This window comes from Helianthus annuus, chromosome 1 (assembly GCF_002127325.2).
Source record: "Helianthus annuus cultivar XRQ/B chromosome 1, HanXRQr2.0-SUNRISE, whole genome shotgun sequence".
Taxonomy (NCBI): domain Eukaryota; kingdom Viridiplantae; phylum Streptophyta; class Magnoliopsida; order Asterales; family Asteraceae; genus Helianthus; species Helianthus annuus.
This window is the reverse complement of record NC_035433.2, coordinates 22,500,994-22,516,129: the sequence shown is the minus strand read 5'-3', so window position 1 is coordinate 22,516,129 and position 15,136 is coordinate 22,500,994. Positions and strand designations below refer to the sequence as shown.

Sequence of the window (15,136 nt, the reverse complement as noted above, 5' to 3'; positions counted from 1 at the left end):
ATTACACGAGCATGTGTTTGACTAATTACTTAATTGCACATTGGATTGATATGAAAGTATATATATATGTTGATTGCTTGATTGTGCATAATTGTTTGATCGTGTATAATGGGTTCCATATTGTGAAACTTGTACTGTATGTTAGCTAGTTAGTGTGAATCATGGCCCAACCTACGAAGGATGTTCCACGAAACATGATGCATGAATCGAAGGATGTCGAAACATATGAAGGACTCGAAACATATCCTTCGCGCTCGAAACATATCCTTCGCACTCGAAACATATCCTTCGATATGTTTCGGCCCAGTCTTTCAATTTGGGCCTTGGCCCACTGCCGATTTAATATAAGTTGGATTAGAAACTTTACGTAATAACATTTTTGATCGGCAAAACCCTAGAGCTTTCGGTTCCCTTGTGTGTGTGACGGCATATAGCAGACCTACACTCTGTTCAAAGGATTTCATTACGTAATCCAGATTTCCGGTTAGTATGTGATGCTTTATGTGTATATGATCTCGTGATTTTTCCAGTTGTCTTGCAATATGTTTGTATGTTAAACAGACACGTATGTTAATCGAATATGAATGTTAATCGGATATAGATGCTAATCGGATATATTGTGATGATGTTGATTATGGTAAACGAAAACGAAACAAGTGAACACGGTTTGGTTAGTTTAAACGCAAAGATCTAAACCTGCTATCAATTAGGATCTTTGGTATTCTGTTCGGATTATTAATCAATATTACAGATCGATTGTAGTGAGGAATCGTGCTTGTATGATACTCGTTATGTAGATGTACTGTTAAGAATTGGTACTTGTTGTGATTTGTTTGGACATGCATAATAGATGATGATTGTTATGATGATGACGGCTGTAGATGATTAGGGTTTCTGTTTCTGTATTTGGCTGCATGATATCCGTAACTGATGGTGATCAAACGTAACTGTTAATTGTCGAAAGATGTTGCTACCCGAAACATAGTTGTTGTCGAAGGATGCTTGTTAGTCGAACCATAAATTTGACCGAAAGATACTAGTTTGACCGAACCATTATTGGACCGAAAGATAGTTGGACCGAAAGATAGGTTGGCCGAAAGATGACATAGGATTCGGAACATAACATTGGTCCGAAGGATAATTGTGATTACTGTTGTCGAAAGATAGTGACTGGATTCGAAGGATGTTAGGGATTATGAACATACTTTGACTGATTGATTATATGCTGGATTATTTGACATGCCATGCTAGAGATGAATGTTAGCATCTGTATTCGTGCAAGGTGAAATAATACGTGTGTGTTGTTATGCAACTGACTGTTATGTGAACATTAACTGCATGCGTACAATTGTGAACATGAATTGATTTGTTATACGTGCATACACTAGGACGTGATTAATTACTTGTGAGTGCATAACTTAGCATACCGAGCAAACCGAGGTGAGTTCACACTCCTACTAAGGCATGGGATTCCCGGGTCGTGGGAATGGGTTAAAGGTTATTATTGAAAGGAACGTACTAATGCTTTACTAGACTATCACCTATCATGTCCTCGGATGTCAGGACGGTTACGTAGGTTGGGATAACACCTACGGGTTCACATGCCATTCTATCCTCGGTTACGAAGGATACGCACGTAAAACCTACGTGTACGCATTACTTACTCCTATCCTCAGGTTACGAAGGATACGTGCGTAAAACCTACGCACACTTTATACACACTTCTGTTCTCGGACGAAGAACAGGGATAATAATACGAATAGTCTAGTGGTAACTTAACATGGGAAGCCCCCACCAGCATAACTTACTATCGGCCCTGTAGAGCCACCTGTTACTTACTGTTACACATTTACTTACTGTGAACTCGCTCAACTAGTTTGTTGACCATTCTGTTACATGCCTTGCAGATCGTTAGGTACTTGGAGCTTGCACTGGAGAAGCGGGTCGTTGTGGACAAGGATTCGTGGTTTCTATGCTGAACTATTATAACATTTGAACTATTTACTATTGTTGGATTATTACTATGCTTCCGCTACACTTTAAAACAATAACATGTTTTGAACACCTTTTGTATTGAACGGATGGTTTTCTTTTATCTTACTTAATACTATATGCATGTTCAATATGATTGGTGGCTTGATCCTGGTCAGTCACGCTCCCAAGCGGTGATACTCCGCAGGTGGATTTTGGGGGTGTGACATGTTATGCCTCTGACGGATCCATACCACCCACTGCATTTCCCAGCTGCTACTACCGAGTTACGTGCCCGTGTGCTGACACTCGAGCATCAGATAGATTTTGTTATCCGTCGAGTTAGTGAACTCGAGGATGAACTTACTCACCTTATTGGTTTGGTACTTCAGGCTCCACCACCACCACCAGGGTCACCACCATTACCCCCACTACCGCCCCAGATGCCACCAGTGGATATACCACCAGTCGATCTACCTGCCCGTGTTCTGGCACTCGAGCAGCAGAGTGTGTTCCTTCATCGTTTGGTGCTCGATTTGGAGGGTAGGGTTTCTGATGTTCACAAGCTATTATTCCCGATTCCACCGCCAGTATTCCCCCCACCATAGACTATGTTTGCAGGTATCGTGCTTTTGGGACGGGTATCTATATCCGTTTTATGTACATATTGATGCTCCACCAAGTTTTTAGGACAACCGACATACAGCGGATCACACAGTTGGAAGGAAGACCTTGTTATCTCTTTTGTTGTACTAGACTAGTATGACCGGGTTATGTAGCCCGAGTCTATTTTTTTGTTTCCTTTCAAACGATAATGTAACCGGTTGACTATATATATGAAAAACTTGGTGTTATCTATTAAATGCATCTGAGTGGTCTGGTTGGACATATCTTATTGTTTATGTTAACTTATTTACTCGCATTATATGTTTCTTGGTGATATTGCTATTAATGTTAAAGATGTATTTTTTTTATGCTTAGTAAAAATTATTTAAGAAATCAAATCAACGTCTAATCTTTATCCTATTTCTCCTTTGGAAGAATCATGCCACCAAGGAGAGTCTTACGGACACGGACAGTTAATCCACCCCCACCTCCACCGATGCCTACAAACGAGGCTGAATTAAATGCACTAATAGAACAGAGGATCGCCCAAGCTATCGCACTGTATGAGGCATCCCGTGTCGAACAAAGTGGTGGCATCGGCGGATCGGGAGGCCAGGGTCAAGGCGGTAGTTCAGGTGGAACAAATAATACGGGTAACGTTTAGTTGTTTTAATTACAACTCATCAAATTTCTTTCTAAATCTATTCGTACGATTCACTATTTGCTCATTCAGAATCCGTTGTCCAATTACAGGGTGCACATTCAAGCAGTTTCTGGACTGCAAGCCACTCAACTACGATGGCACAGGCGGTACTGTGGCTTACGTGAGATGGACTGAGAAAACGGATTCCACAATCAGAATGAGCAGATGTTCCGCTAATCAGCAAGTCACTTTCGTTACTTGCTTGTTTCTTAACGAGGCCCTTACATGGTGGAACTTACAAGTGCAAACTTTGGGTGATAACGCTGCTTATGCGTTAACTTGGGAGGAACTGAAGGAACGTATGAGGGATAAGTACTGTTCTCGTGCTGAACTCCAGAAGTTGGAGAACGAGTTTTGGAACCTTACCATGGTCGGAGCTGATATCACGGGATATACGCAAAGGTTTCACGATCTGTCCCGCGTGATTCCTTATCTTGTGACACCAGAATACAAGCGTATCGAACGCTACATCTGGGGACTTTCTGACAAAATTCGAAGTTTGGTTACTGCAGCTAAACCCACGACTATTACTCAGGCTGTGACTATAGCCGTGAGTCTTACTGAAGACGGGGTCAGGATGAAAATATTCGGTGAGAAAGGTGATGATAAAAAGGAAACACATGCCGAGTCTTCCAACCGTGGGAAGAGAAATTACTCGAATTTCAAGAAGGGAACCCGCGGTAATAATAATAACAACAACAACAGTAACAACAACCACAACAACAATAACAATAACCCCAACAACAACAACAACAGGCGACAGAATAACCCGCAAAAGGATGCAAGGGCGTTTGTAGCCACAAACGACACTGGTCCTAAGAAGTACGCTGGTACTTTACCTAAGTGTGAGCGATGCAAATATCATCACTTGGGTGATTGTCGGGTTGTCAAGTGTGACAAGTGTGGCAAGAATGGCCACCGTGCTGAATCATGTTGGGGAACGGGAAATAATACTGGATCGGGAAGTGGATTTGATAACAAGAATGGGAACGGGAATGGTCGTGGTCAAGGATGCTTTGGATGCGGAAGCAAAGATCACTACAAGAAAGATTGTCCTAAAGAAAACCAAGCTCGTGGTCGATCTTTTGTGATTGGAGCCAAGGATGCGCGCCAAGACCCTAATGTGGTCACTGGTACGTTTCTCCTCAATGATCATTTCGCATCCATATTATTTGATACCGGAGCCGATTTTAGTTTTATCTCTATAGAATTTAAAAATATTCTGGGCTTGGAACCTAGTAAGCTAGATGTTCCATATTCTATAGAATTGGCTAACGGTAGACTAATAGAGACGGGAGAAGTTGTTAAGGAGTGTACCTTAGAACTTGGCGAACAAAAATTCAATATCGATCTCTTACCCATTGAATTGGGTAGTTTCAACGTAGTGGTTGGCATGGATTGGCTATCCAACAATCGAGCCGAAGTCGTCTGCCACGAGAAGATAATTCGACTACCACTACCGAACGAAGAGACACTTGTTATACATGGAGAGAAGCGTGACACCCCATTACGGATCATCAATTGCATGAAAGCACAGAAATACCTACGGAAAGGTTATATTGCCTTTCTAGCGCATGTTGTAGACAAGAAGGCCGATGGGCCGAAGTTGACGGATATTCCGGTAGTAAAAGAATTTCCTGAAGTCTTTCCTGAAGACTTGCCATGACTACCACCTAATCGACAAGTCGAATTTCACATCGACTTGGTACCAGGAGCCGCACCCGTAGCTAAATCTCCGTATCGATTAGCACCTTCTGAAATGCAGGAATTGTCCACACAACTTCAAGAGTTGTTGGATAAGGGATTCATCAGACCGAGTTTCTCGCCTTGGGGAGCTCCAGTTCTTTTTGTGAAAAAGAAGGACGGGACATTCAGAATGTGTATCAACTACAGAGAGTTGAATAAACTCACCATCAAGAATCGGTATCCACTACCGAGGATTGACGACTTATTTGATCAACTTCAAGGGTCGAGTTTTTATTCAAAAATAGACTTACGATCTGGGTATCATCAGTTACGGATTCAAGAAGAAAGCGTACCGAAAACGGCTTTTCGAACTCGTTACGGTCATTACGAGTTTCTCGTTATGCCTTTTGGTTTAACGAACGCACCGGCGGTCTTCATGGATTTAATGAACCGCGTGTGCAAGCCGTATCTCGACAAATTCGTCATAGTGTTCATTGACGACATCTTGATATACTCACAATCGGCAGACGAGCATGAACAACATTTGAGAACCATCTTAGAACTACTCAAGAAGGAGAAACTATACGCGAAGTTTTCCAAATGTGATTTTTGGATTCGTGAAGTACAATTTCTTGGGCATATAGTGAACGAGAAAGGTATTCAAGTAGACCCGTCGAAAATTGATTCGATTAAAAATTGGGAAGCGCCCAAGACTCCTACGGAAGTGCAACAATTTTTGGGCTTAGCGGGATATTATCGGAGGTTTATTGAGAATTTTTCAAAGATTGCTCAACCGCTAACTTCTCTTACACAGAAAGACAGGAAATTCGATTGGGGAGAGAAACAAGAAGCAGCATTTCAACTTCTTAAAGACAAGTTGTGCATCGCACCAATCTTATCATTACCTGACGGTACCAATGACTTTGTAGTATACTGTGATGCTTCACACCAAGGTTTGGGTTGTGTTCTCATGCAACGTGAAAAGGTCATCGCGTACGCGTCCCGCCAATTGAAAGTTCACGAGAAGAACTATACCACTCACGACCTAGAGTTAGGCGCGGTGGTATTTGCTTTGAAAATTTGGCGGCATTACTTATATGGTACACAGTGCACTATTTTCACAGATCATAGGAGTCTACAACACATATTCAACCAAAAAGAATTAAATATGCGTCAGCGACGCTGGGTTGAATTATTGAACGACTATGACTGTGAGATCAAGTACCATCCGGGCAAGGCAAACGTTGTAGCAGACGCCTTGAGCCGCAAGGAACGAGTTAAAACACTAAGAGTGCGAGCACTAGAGATGACGATTCACACAGATCTTACCGCACGAATTCAAAATGCACAACAAGAAGCGCTCAAGGAAGAGCATATTCTAGAAGAATCACTTCGAGGCATGGAAAAACAGTTAGTGCCGAAGGAAGATGGAACTTTGTACTTTGCAGGTAGAATTTGGGTTCCATTCTTTGGAGGTCTCCGAGATCTCATTTTTGAGGAAGCACATAGGTCAAAGTACTTGATCCATCCTGGATCAGATAAGATGTACCATGACTTAAAGGAGTACTATTGGTGGCCTAACCTCAAAAAGGATATTGCTATCTATGTTGGAAAATGCTTGACCTGCGCGAAGGTCAAGGCAGAGTATCAAAAACCGTCGGGTTTATTACAACAACCCGAGATTCCCGCTTGGAAATGGGAACAAATATCGATGGACTTCATTACGAAGTTGCCCAGGACCTCGAAAGGCCATGACATGATATGGGTAATCGTCGATAGATTGACAAAGTCCGCCCACTTCTTACCGATTCGGGAGAAGGATAGTACGGAGAAACTAGCGGGAATCTATCTCAAAGAAATAGTGGCTCGTCATGGAGTGCCTATTTCAATCATTTCGGACCGAGACGGTCGTTTTGTTTCAAGAATATGGAAATCATTTCAACAGGCCTTTGGATCTCAATTGAATCTAAGTACGGCCTTTCATCAACAAACTGACGGCCAGAGCGAACGGACAATCCAAACACTCGAAGATATTCTTCGTGCATGTGTTATGGATTTAGGCGGCAATTGGGATAATCATCTACCTCTAGTTGAGTTTTCCTACAATAACAGCTACCATACAAGTATACAAGCTGCACCGTTTGAAGCTCTTTATGGTCGAAAGTGTCGCTCTTCGCTATGTTGGGCGGAAACAGGCGATAGTCAATTAATCGGTCCGGAACTAGTCCAAGATACTACTGATAAAATTTTTCAGATACGAGACCGTATCAAGGCGGCTCGCGATCGACAAAAGCTTTACGCAGATGGAAAACGAAAACAAACATCTTTCGAAGTTGGAGAGAAAGTTTTGTTGAAAGTCTCCCCTTGGAAAGGCGTAGCGAGGTTCGGTAAGCGTGGAAAGCTTAACCCGCGTTACATTGGACCATTTGAAATCTTAGAAAAGATTGGCACTGTTGCTTACAAGTTGAAGTTACCAGATGAACTTAGCAGCGTACACCACACGTTTCATGTGTCGAATCTTAAAAAGAGTCCAATACAAGTAACCGTTACCATTCCTACGGATGAAATTCACATTGACAACAAACTCCAATTCACAGAGGAACCTGTTGAGGTCACGGACTGGAAGGTCAATAAAACACGGAGAAGTCGTATCAAGTTAGTAAAGGTTCGTTGGAACTCTCGTCACGGGCCCGAGTATACTTGGGAACGTGAAGACCAAATGAAGGCAAAATATCCCCACCTATTTCCAAAGACTCCTGAAAAGAATAACAAAGCTAGAATTTCGGGACGAAATTCTCAATAACAAGGGGAGAATGTGACAACTGCCACTTTACGGTAACTTTTCACACTTAAAATACTCATTTTAGCTACGTTTTTAGCTACATTTTTATTCATTTTGAACATCCGAACTGCTTATTTCGTGACATACACATAGAATACTCAAGGAATACTTACTTAGGATGCATATGACTCATTTTTATTAAGTACATTTGGAACAGTTTAAACAATGCATCAAAACTACTAGAAAAGCACCTAATAAACTAGTATTCTGACGAAAAAGCAGAATCCGCAGAAATCATCTAAACGACATCTTTAGGACTTAGACGAAAGTCCAACATCTTATATATATTAAACCCTAACTAGGAATACAAGGGTTTGATTTAAATCCTTTCCGAAGTCCGATAACACTAAAAATTGCCCGAAAAGCACTAAAAGCGATGATTTCAACACTTTCCGCAGAAATTCTGCTGAAATCAACTTTCTAATATTTTTACGACATGTAAAAATATTATTTGACATATAATTCATGTGAGGATACATTCGGGTATCATCCGAGCCAATAACTACATCAATTCACACATGTTTCGCAACTTAGCATTCAAATAACATCTAACCGAAACAATTCGAAACAAATGTCCGAACAATATCAAATCTTTTTTTTATGGTCATCTAGTGTTAATCGGATCATTTTGGTCTAGTAATGATCATTTAACACCCTTTAAACACTTAAACACTTATACTTATAAACTACCTAAAACATCTAACTAAGAACTCTAACATTTTTACTAAGTAATTCAAGAAGGGAAAGCAAAGGGAACCCCCCCCCCCCATTCACGGTTGCAACACCCTTTGTGGGCCCCACTTTTCTTTCAACTTGTTACCAATAATATCTAGATATTTACTTCACGTTGCAACTTGATACAAGTGGTGAAATGTGATCAATGTAGCAACTAGTTACCTTCTTTTTCTAACCCTTTCATTCATGCATTTCACCTCCTATCTTCACAACACCAAAAGCTCCCAACAACACCCCATTTTCGGTCAAGAACACCCCTCCCCCATCTTCATTTTCAAGCCACTTTCATGATGATCAAGATGCATTTTCATGGAACTTAGGAGGATCTAAGACAACCACAAGTAGAAGCAAGCATTTCCATCCATCTAAGGGCTTTCAACCATCAAATCTTCATATTCTTTGCTTTTCATTTTCACCTAGATCATCCCTAGCCAAGAGCTAGAAGTGAGCCTTCTAAATCCTTTATTTTCATACTTGTTTATGTATTTATTGTTAAAGAACAACTTATAACTAAAAGAACAATACAAAATAAGATGAAAATATAAAGAAGCAAAATAATAATCATAATATAAAAGTGTGTTTATGTTGTGATTTATTGATGATTACTTGCATATTTGATCTAGTTTTGATGATTAGCATACAAATAACTTGTTAGATGATGTTTAAAAACATAATCTAACAAGTGTTCATGAAAGTGTTTATGGGTTTTGTTAAACATGAAAGATTAGATGGATGATCATGATCTTTGTTTTTGTTAAAGTATATAAAGTGGTTAACTAAAAAAATAATGCTTTTACAAGTTATAAAAAAGAAAACATACAAGATGGGTTTTTATAAAAAGCTTGTTAAAACTAGAAGTAAAATATGATTTTTGGACTAGTAAACATATGTAAAGATCATACCAAAACCCTACATGATTATGAGTTCATCTTGATAAGTTATGTTATAAATCTCTTATGTTTTTATTAAGAAAAATATGAGAAGATTGGTGGTGATTTTATAAGAAAAGATGTGTTTTTTTTTAAACATGGCAAAGTCCATATTTCTAATAAAATATGGCCAAGTTTTCTTAAAAATCATAAGTTATAAAAACTATTATTTTTGACAAAATCTTTATTAGATTAAAAGATTTTTAAGAATAGTTTTTATAAAATCAAAGTTTGATATAAATATATATTTTTGAGAAAATATATATTTAGTTAACTTAACAACTTAAGGGCTATGTATTATATGTTTGTATTAGTTATATGTATTATAACAAGGAACTTGAATACAATGATACAAATGAACACAATAAACATTTCGACTAAAGTCTTACAAGACTTCACATATTTACGCCTTAAAACGAGTTACGGACGATTCAAATAATCGGACACCGTTTATGGTCAAAATGAACGACGGATGACTACATAAGTGAATTGCCAATCCGAAGAGTTACTACGATGTTTAGATGATTTTTCGACACGAAATATAAATATGCTATCGATAACAAATTTTCGGATGTTTATTAACTTACAAAAACTAGTATGTTTTTATTTACTAACAAATGTACTTAGTAAATTTTTATAAAAAGGTTTTTATAAAAATGAAAGGCTTATTATACTAGTGGGCTATTTTTATAACAAATGGGCTTATTATACTTAATGGGCTTAACATAAAGACATGGGCTAAGCCCAATATCAAAAACACATGGGCCGAGCCCAATACCAAACATATGGGCCAAGGCCCAACACTATTTAAGCCCAACACTATTCAAGCCCAACACTATTCAAGCCCAACACTATTTAAGCCCAACACTATTCAAGCCCAACACTATTTAAGCCCAACACTATTTGAGGCCCAACACTATTCAAGCCCAACACTATTTGAGGCCCAACACTATTTGAGACCCAACACTATTTAGGCCCAACACTATTTGGGGCCCAAAAACATGAAAACATGGGATCGGCCCAATGATACCATTATTGTAAACACAATCATACAATTGATACATATAAGACACGAGATTAAGAGGACTAAATCCGACTATACAACTCACATGATACAAGATGACATATATATACATATATTTGGTGAAATATATATATATATATATATATATATATATATATATATATATATATATATACAACAGATTAACAACTCATTCATCTAAATACACCGTTCAACGAACAGTATAGACATACAAGTCTTACACACAAATAAGACACAAGACTTGTACTCAAGTTATTTACAAAGACCGAAGTGTCTAACAAAAATAAGAACATTTGTAGGTCGCAACGCTATTCAGGACGACCGCACGTGAGATCTTATTTTCATCTATTCACAGGACGCGATACTGTGAGTTCTTGTCCCCTATTCATTTAAATGTTTTACAACTTTACAACTATCGGGGAAAATACATGTTCAACGTATGTTAAAGTTAGGGAATGAAACACCTTAGATCATGTGCGAATTAGGGTTATACATCTAAGCACCATTAATCCAGTTTGGACCTAGGTACAAGTGGTTAGATCTAATGGGTTTTGGCGAGCCCCACTCTTGGTCGTGGACCCATACGGAAGAGTGCTTTTGTGTCCCAGTCGATAGGAATCGGCATAAAATCGTCTAGGGTTGGATTGCTTCCTTTTTCGTCACACATATTAATGTCCTTGCAAAACATTAATGATCAACGATTTCATTGACGCTTTACATACTACAACTTACATTTTAAATACATCTTTTACAACTAAATTGCATGAATTCGCCAACTTTTGTTGATGTTTTCCAAACTTAACATGTATTTCAGGGAATTAAAGGACCATGTCGGGATTCTCAGTCAAGATAATAAGTACCAGAACTCCATGCCATCTTTTGGAGGGTTTAACTGTTATATTCCGCCTCTTTGCGGAAATATGATGGTTTAAACCTTAGTAGTTTATTTCATGTTAATGTATAAAACAATAACACTTTACTTTTATGTTAATGGTTTGTAACCGACACACTAAACTTATGTTGTAATCTTTTGAAAAACTTATGTAATGGCAATGGAGTATGTTTTATTCATATAGTTTGTTCATGTACATCGATATTATGCAATGAAAACCATACAGATCACACCTTGCGTTTCCGCTACGAGCGGGTGTGACATAACACTACGCGCTTCCGCCTTTGACATGGGTGTGACAATAAACTGGTCAATGCAGAAAGTCAAACAAACATGCTAAAAACGCGAAAAAGAACGAAAGAATACTTACAAAAGGTCCAAGAACGGAAGTTTGACCCGATTATTCTCAGGTATGAAGTGTAAGCACTTCAACTTAGAGAGCAATCAGATCAAGGTGTGGGTTTTGAAGCAAATGGGGTTGGGTATTTATAGGAAAGCAAGAACCGTTAAGATCGTTCATCGTAAAACGAGCTTCGATCTCATCTGTACACCTGTGCCCATGGTTTTGTGAAACCATGGAAGCCCCTAGTTTCATTAAAACCATGTGCAATTGAGGGGAACAGCTGGAACACGCTGGAATTTAGAAATTTTATTTTGGTCCCTTCCTAAGATAACTATGGCAGAATGTCAATTTTGGTCCCTGAATGTGCAAAACATGGTTTTTGATGCATTTTTTACACGTTTAAGCCCTGTTAATCCCATTTCAAGGCTCTAAAATGAAGTTAAAGTATAGGGAACATGAAACATGCTCAAAAATATCTCGGACGTCAGTTCGTTTGGTCGTTCGGTTGCGTTGTTCGATTAATTACGACAAAACACGAACGAATGCGAAAAACGATCCAAATTACGCGACGAATGGAATTTTATCATGCCAATCACTAAAATAAAATATTTTAATGATTACATAAAGTTTTGGATGTCCGGATGTATTCAGAACGTAAGATATACGCGAAAATGCAAACTTATGCACTTTTTGACGCTTTTAGTCCCTGAATGACCAAAAAGTTTATTTTAGCACACCGAACCCCTCAAAGCCTATTTCTAAGCTATGTAAAGGATATTTAGGGTATGTTTAACTTATGGTCATGTTCCAGAATGTTCGTTACAGTACAAATCGGCATACTTTCACAGTTTGTCGATATTAGTCCCTGTAAGCGAATAAACTTGATTTTGGCATACCAAACCATCTAAAACTTATTTCTAAGTTATGTAAAGGTTATTTAAGGTATGTTAAGCCTATGTTACTGTTCCGGAGTGTTTGTTGCATTAAACTAGTTATATTTACGCATCGGATCGCGTATAACCTTCCAAAAAGCGATTTAAAGCCTGAAATCGAACAAGAATTGATATGTGCAAACGATACACAATTTTTTTACAAATCCCAAGTATGAAACACAATATTTCATTGATTTGGTATTTTTTTGATGGCCATGGAAGCATAGGTGTCACAGTCTCCCCTACTTCAGGAAATTTCGTCCCGAAATTTATTTAGAGGAAACTTGTGAGAGGCTTAAAACATGAAGTTGAAAGGATAAAACAACGCTGGTTAGGGTTCTGAACTTCTAGTAACTTTAAATAACATCATGCTTGCAATGTAAGAGGGATACTTATATACAAGTATATGAAGCGCCATTGGTGCGTCCACCGTACCTCCATTACATTGTTCACGTTTCGTTATTGTTGCCACTATTGGTTCTTACACATGATAAATCTTGCTGTGGTTTCCAGGCACTGAATTTCATAATTATGTATGCATCCATAATTACGTAATTCCTCGCACAATCCACACAGTTGATCTTATACCGTGTAGGGGAAGAAAATCAAACGAATAATCCTGTGGTGATTTAACTAGGCTACAATAGAGTCTCTTTAACTAGATCACCAAAGGATCTTTTAACTAGATCAACGAACAATCTCTTGAACTAGACCACCAGAGGGCCTCTTTAACTATATCAACACATGATATCTTTAACTAGATTGACAAATCAATCTCTTCAACTAGATCAACGAATGATCTCTTTAACTAGACCCCCAGAGGGCCTCTTTTACTATATCAACACATGATATCACTAGATTGACGAATCAATCTCTTCAACTAGATCAACGAATGATCTCTTTAACTAGACCACCAGAGGCCTCTTTAACTATATCAACACATGATATCTTTAACTAGATTGACGAATCAATCTCTTTAACTAAACTACCCAAGAGGAATCTTTAACTACATCAACGGAGGATGTCTTTAACTAGATTGACGAATCAATCTCTTTAACTAAACCACCCAAGAGGAATCTTTAACTACATCAACATAGGATGTCTTTAACTAGATTGACGAATCAATCTCTTTAACTAAACTACCCAAGAGGAATTTTTAACTACATCAACACATGATGTCTTTAAACTTTGGAATAGTACTTTATAATCCAAGGGTTTTAACTATAACGTTGAAGCCCATTAAGGATTTATGGTAGTACCTTTGTATATCCTACTATGAATCCCTTATACGAAGATATGGAAGATTCTACGAGGATTTGGAAAACAAAAATTTGGATCACACAAAAGCATAAAAGGGAACACATAATCACATAATTGTTTAATTTGACCTTTAATTTGTTATCTTTGGACACGGATAATTAAAGCACACCAGGAATCCAATTCCTGGATTTCATTTGGCACTTTAATCATTTTCAAGAATCTATCTATGAAGATAGGAATAACTTAATAGGAATTCGGCTTTGTCCTTATTGAATCGTAATGTACGTATTGAATCATACAAAGAATTCAATTAAGGGCTCCGATGAACGATACCCATCCACAAGGATCTAATTATGAGGATAGAAAGATCCTATATGGATTTTGGAATTTGTGTAACGAGAGGTGTTTCGACACCTTGCACTAGGCGTGCTTAAGTCGATACACAAGGTAGAAAGTTCATGAGGTTGAGGCGCTAGATATACCAAGGCGACATATGAAGAAGAATTTGAAGGTTGAGCAGCAGGATTTGTAACAGCTTTGCTTTGGATTGCAAAGCGGCACATGTTAACCAAATGTCCCGATCGTCCACTGTGGGTACATTTGAAAAATGGTATTTGATTCAGATGATGACGGTGGCATTGATTGCACCAAGGAGCAGCTCCCTTATACGGCTTCATCCCTGAGGCGGGTCATAGTGATAGCTAAATCAACGGCCTTCTGGAGTACAACGCCAAATTGTTGGGCAATTGTAGCACCTAGTCCGGACACTTGAGTGTTGTTGCGATGAAGAGGCATCATGAAGATGATGAAAGATATGGGAGCAAACAAGGGAAATGAAAACAGAATGATATTGCATAAAAATTTTGATCATTTGTTTATTACCTAAGGCAAACAAATGAGATGGTAACTAATCAAAGTGAATGGGTCAATATAATGTATCGCGAAGACATGCTCGCCTATAAGTGGAAACTCACCCCAAGAGTTCCCAGGTAAGAGTGATTGGTCCGATATTGCGGATTTGTACGAACACTCTAGCCTTAGACAAAAGACCCAGGGTACAGGAACCCACCCTTCCAGTTTGCACGTGTTCACATTGTTTAGACCAAACTTTAACGAGATTTTGAAAACTTTGAAGGTTCAAAACCATATAATAAATCATCCTAGAACAGATGATTAGTTTTCAAAGCAGATT

The 15,136-nt window shown here is 38.5% G+C and overlaps 1 protein-coding gene and 1 long non-coding RNA gene across 2 annotated transcripts; both read left to right on the top strand.

Annotated features, from left to right (window-relative positions):
- The first annotated feature begins 3,016 nt into the window (after positions 1-3,016).
- LOC110935635 lies at positions 3,017-4,946 on the top strand. The gene is made up of 3 exons (XM_022178037.1): positions 3,017-3,230; positions 3,331-3,960; positions 4,078-4,946. Exons 1-3 carry the CDS (start codon positions 3,017-3,019, stop codon positions 4,944-4,946), a joined length of 1,713 nt encoding a protein of 570 aa, XP_022033729.1.
- A 3,751-nt stretch (positions 4,947-8,697) lies between these two features.
- Positions 8,698-11,470, top strand: LOC110935399. The gene is made up of 3 exons (XR_002589092.1): positions 8,698-8,987; positions 10,817-10,883; positions 11,332-11,470. It is a non-coding gene; the product is annotated as an uncharacterized LOC110935399 (long non-coding RNA).
- The last annotated feature ends 3,666 nt before the right edge of the window (positions 11,471-15,136 follow it).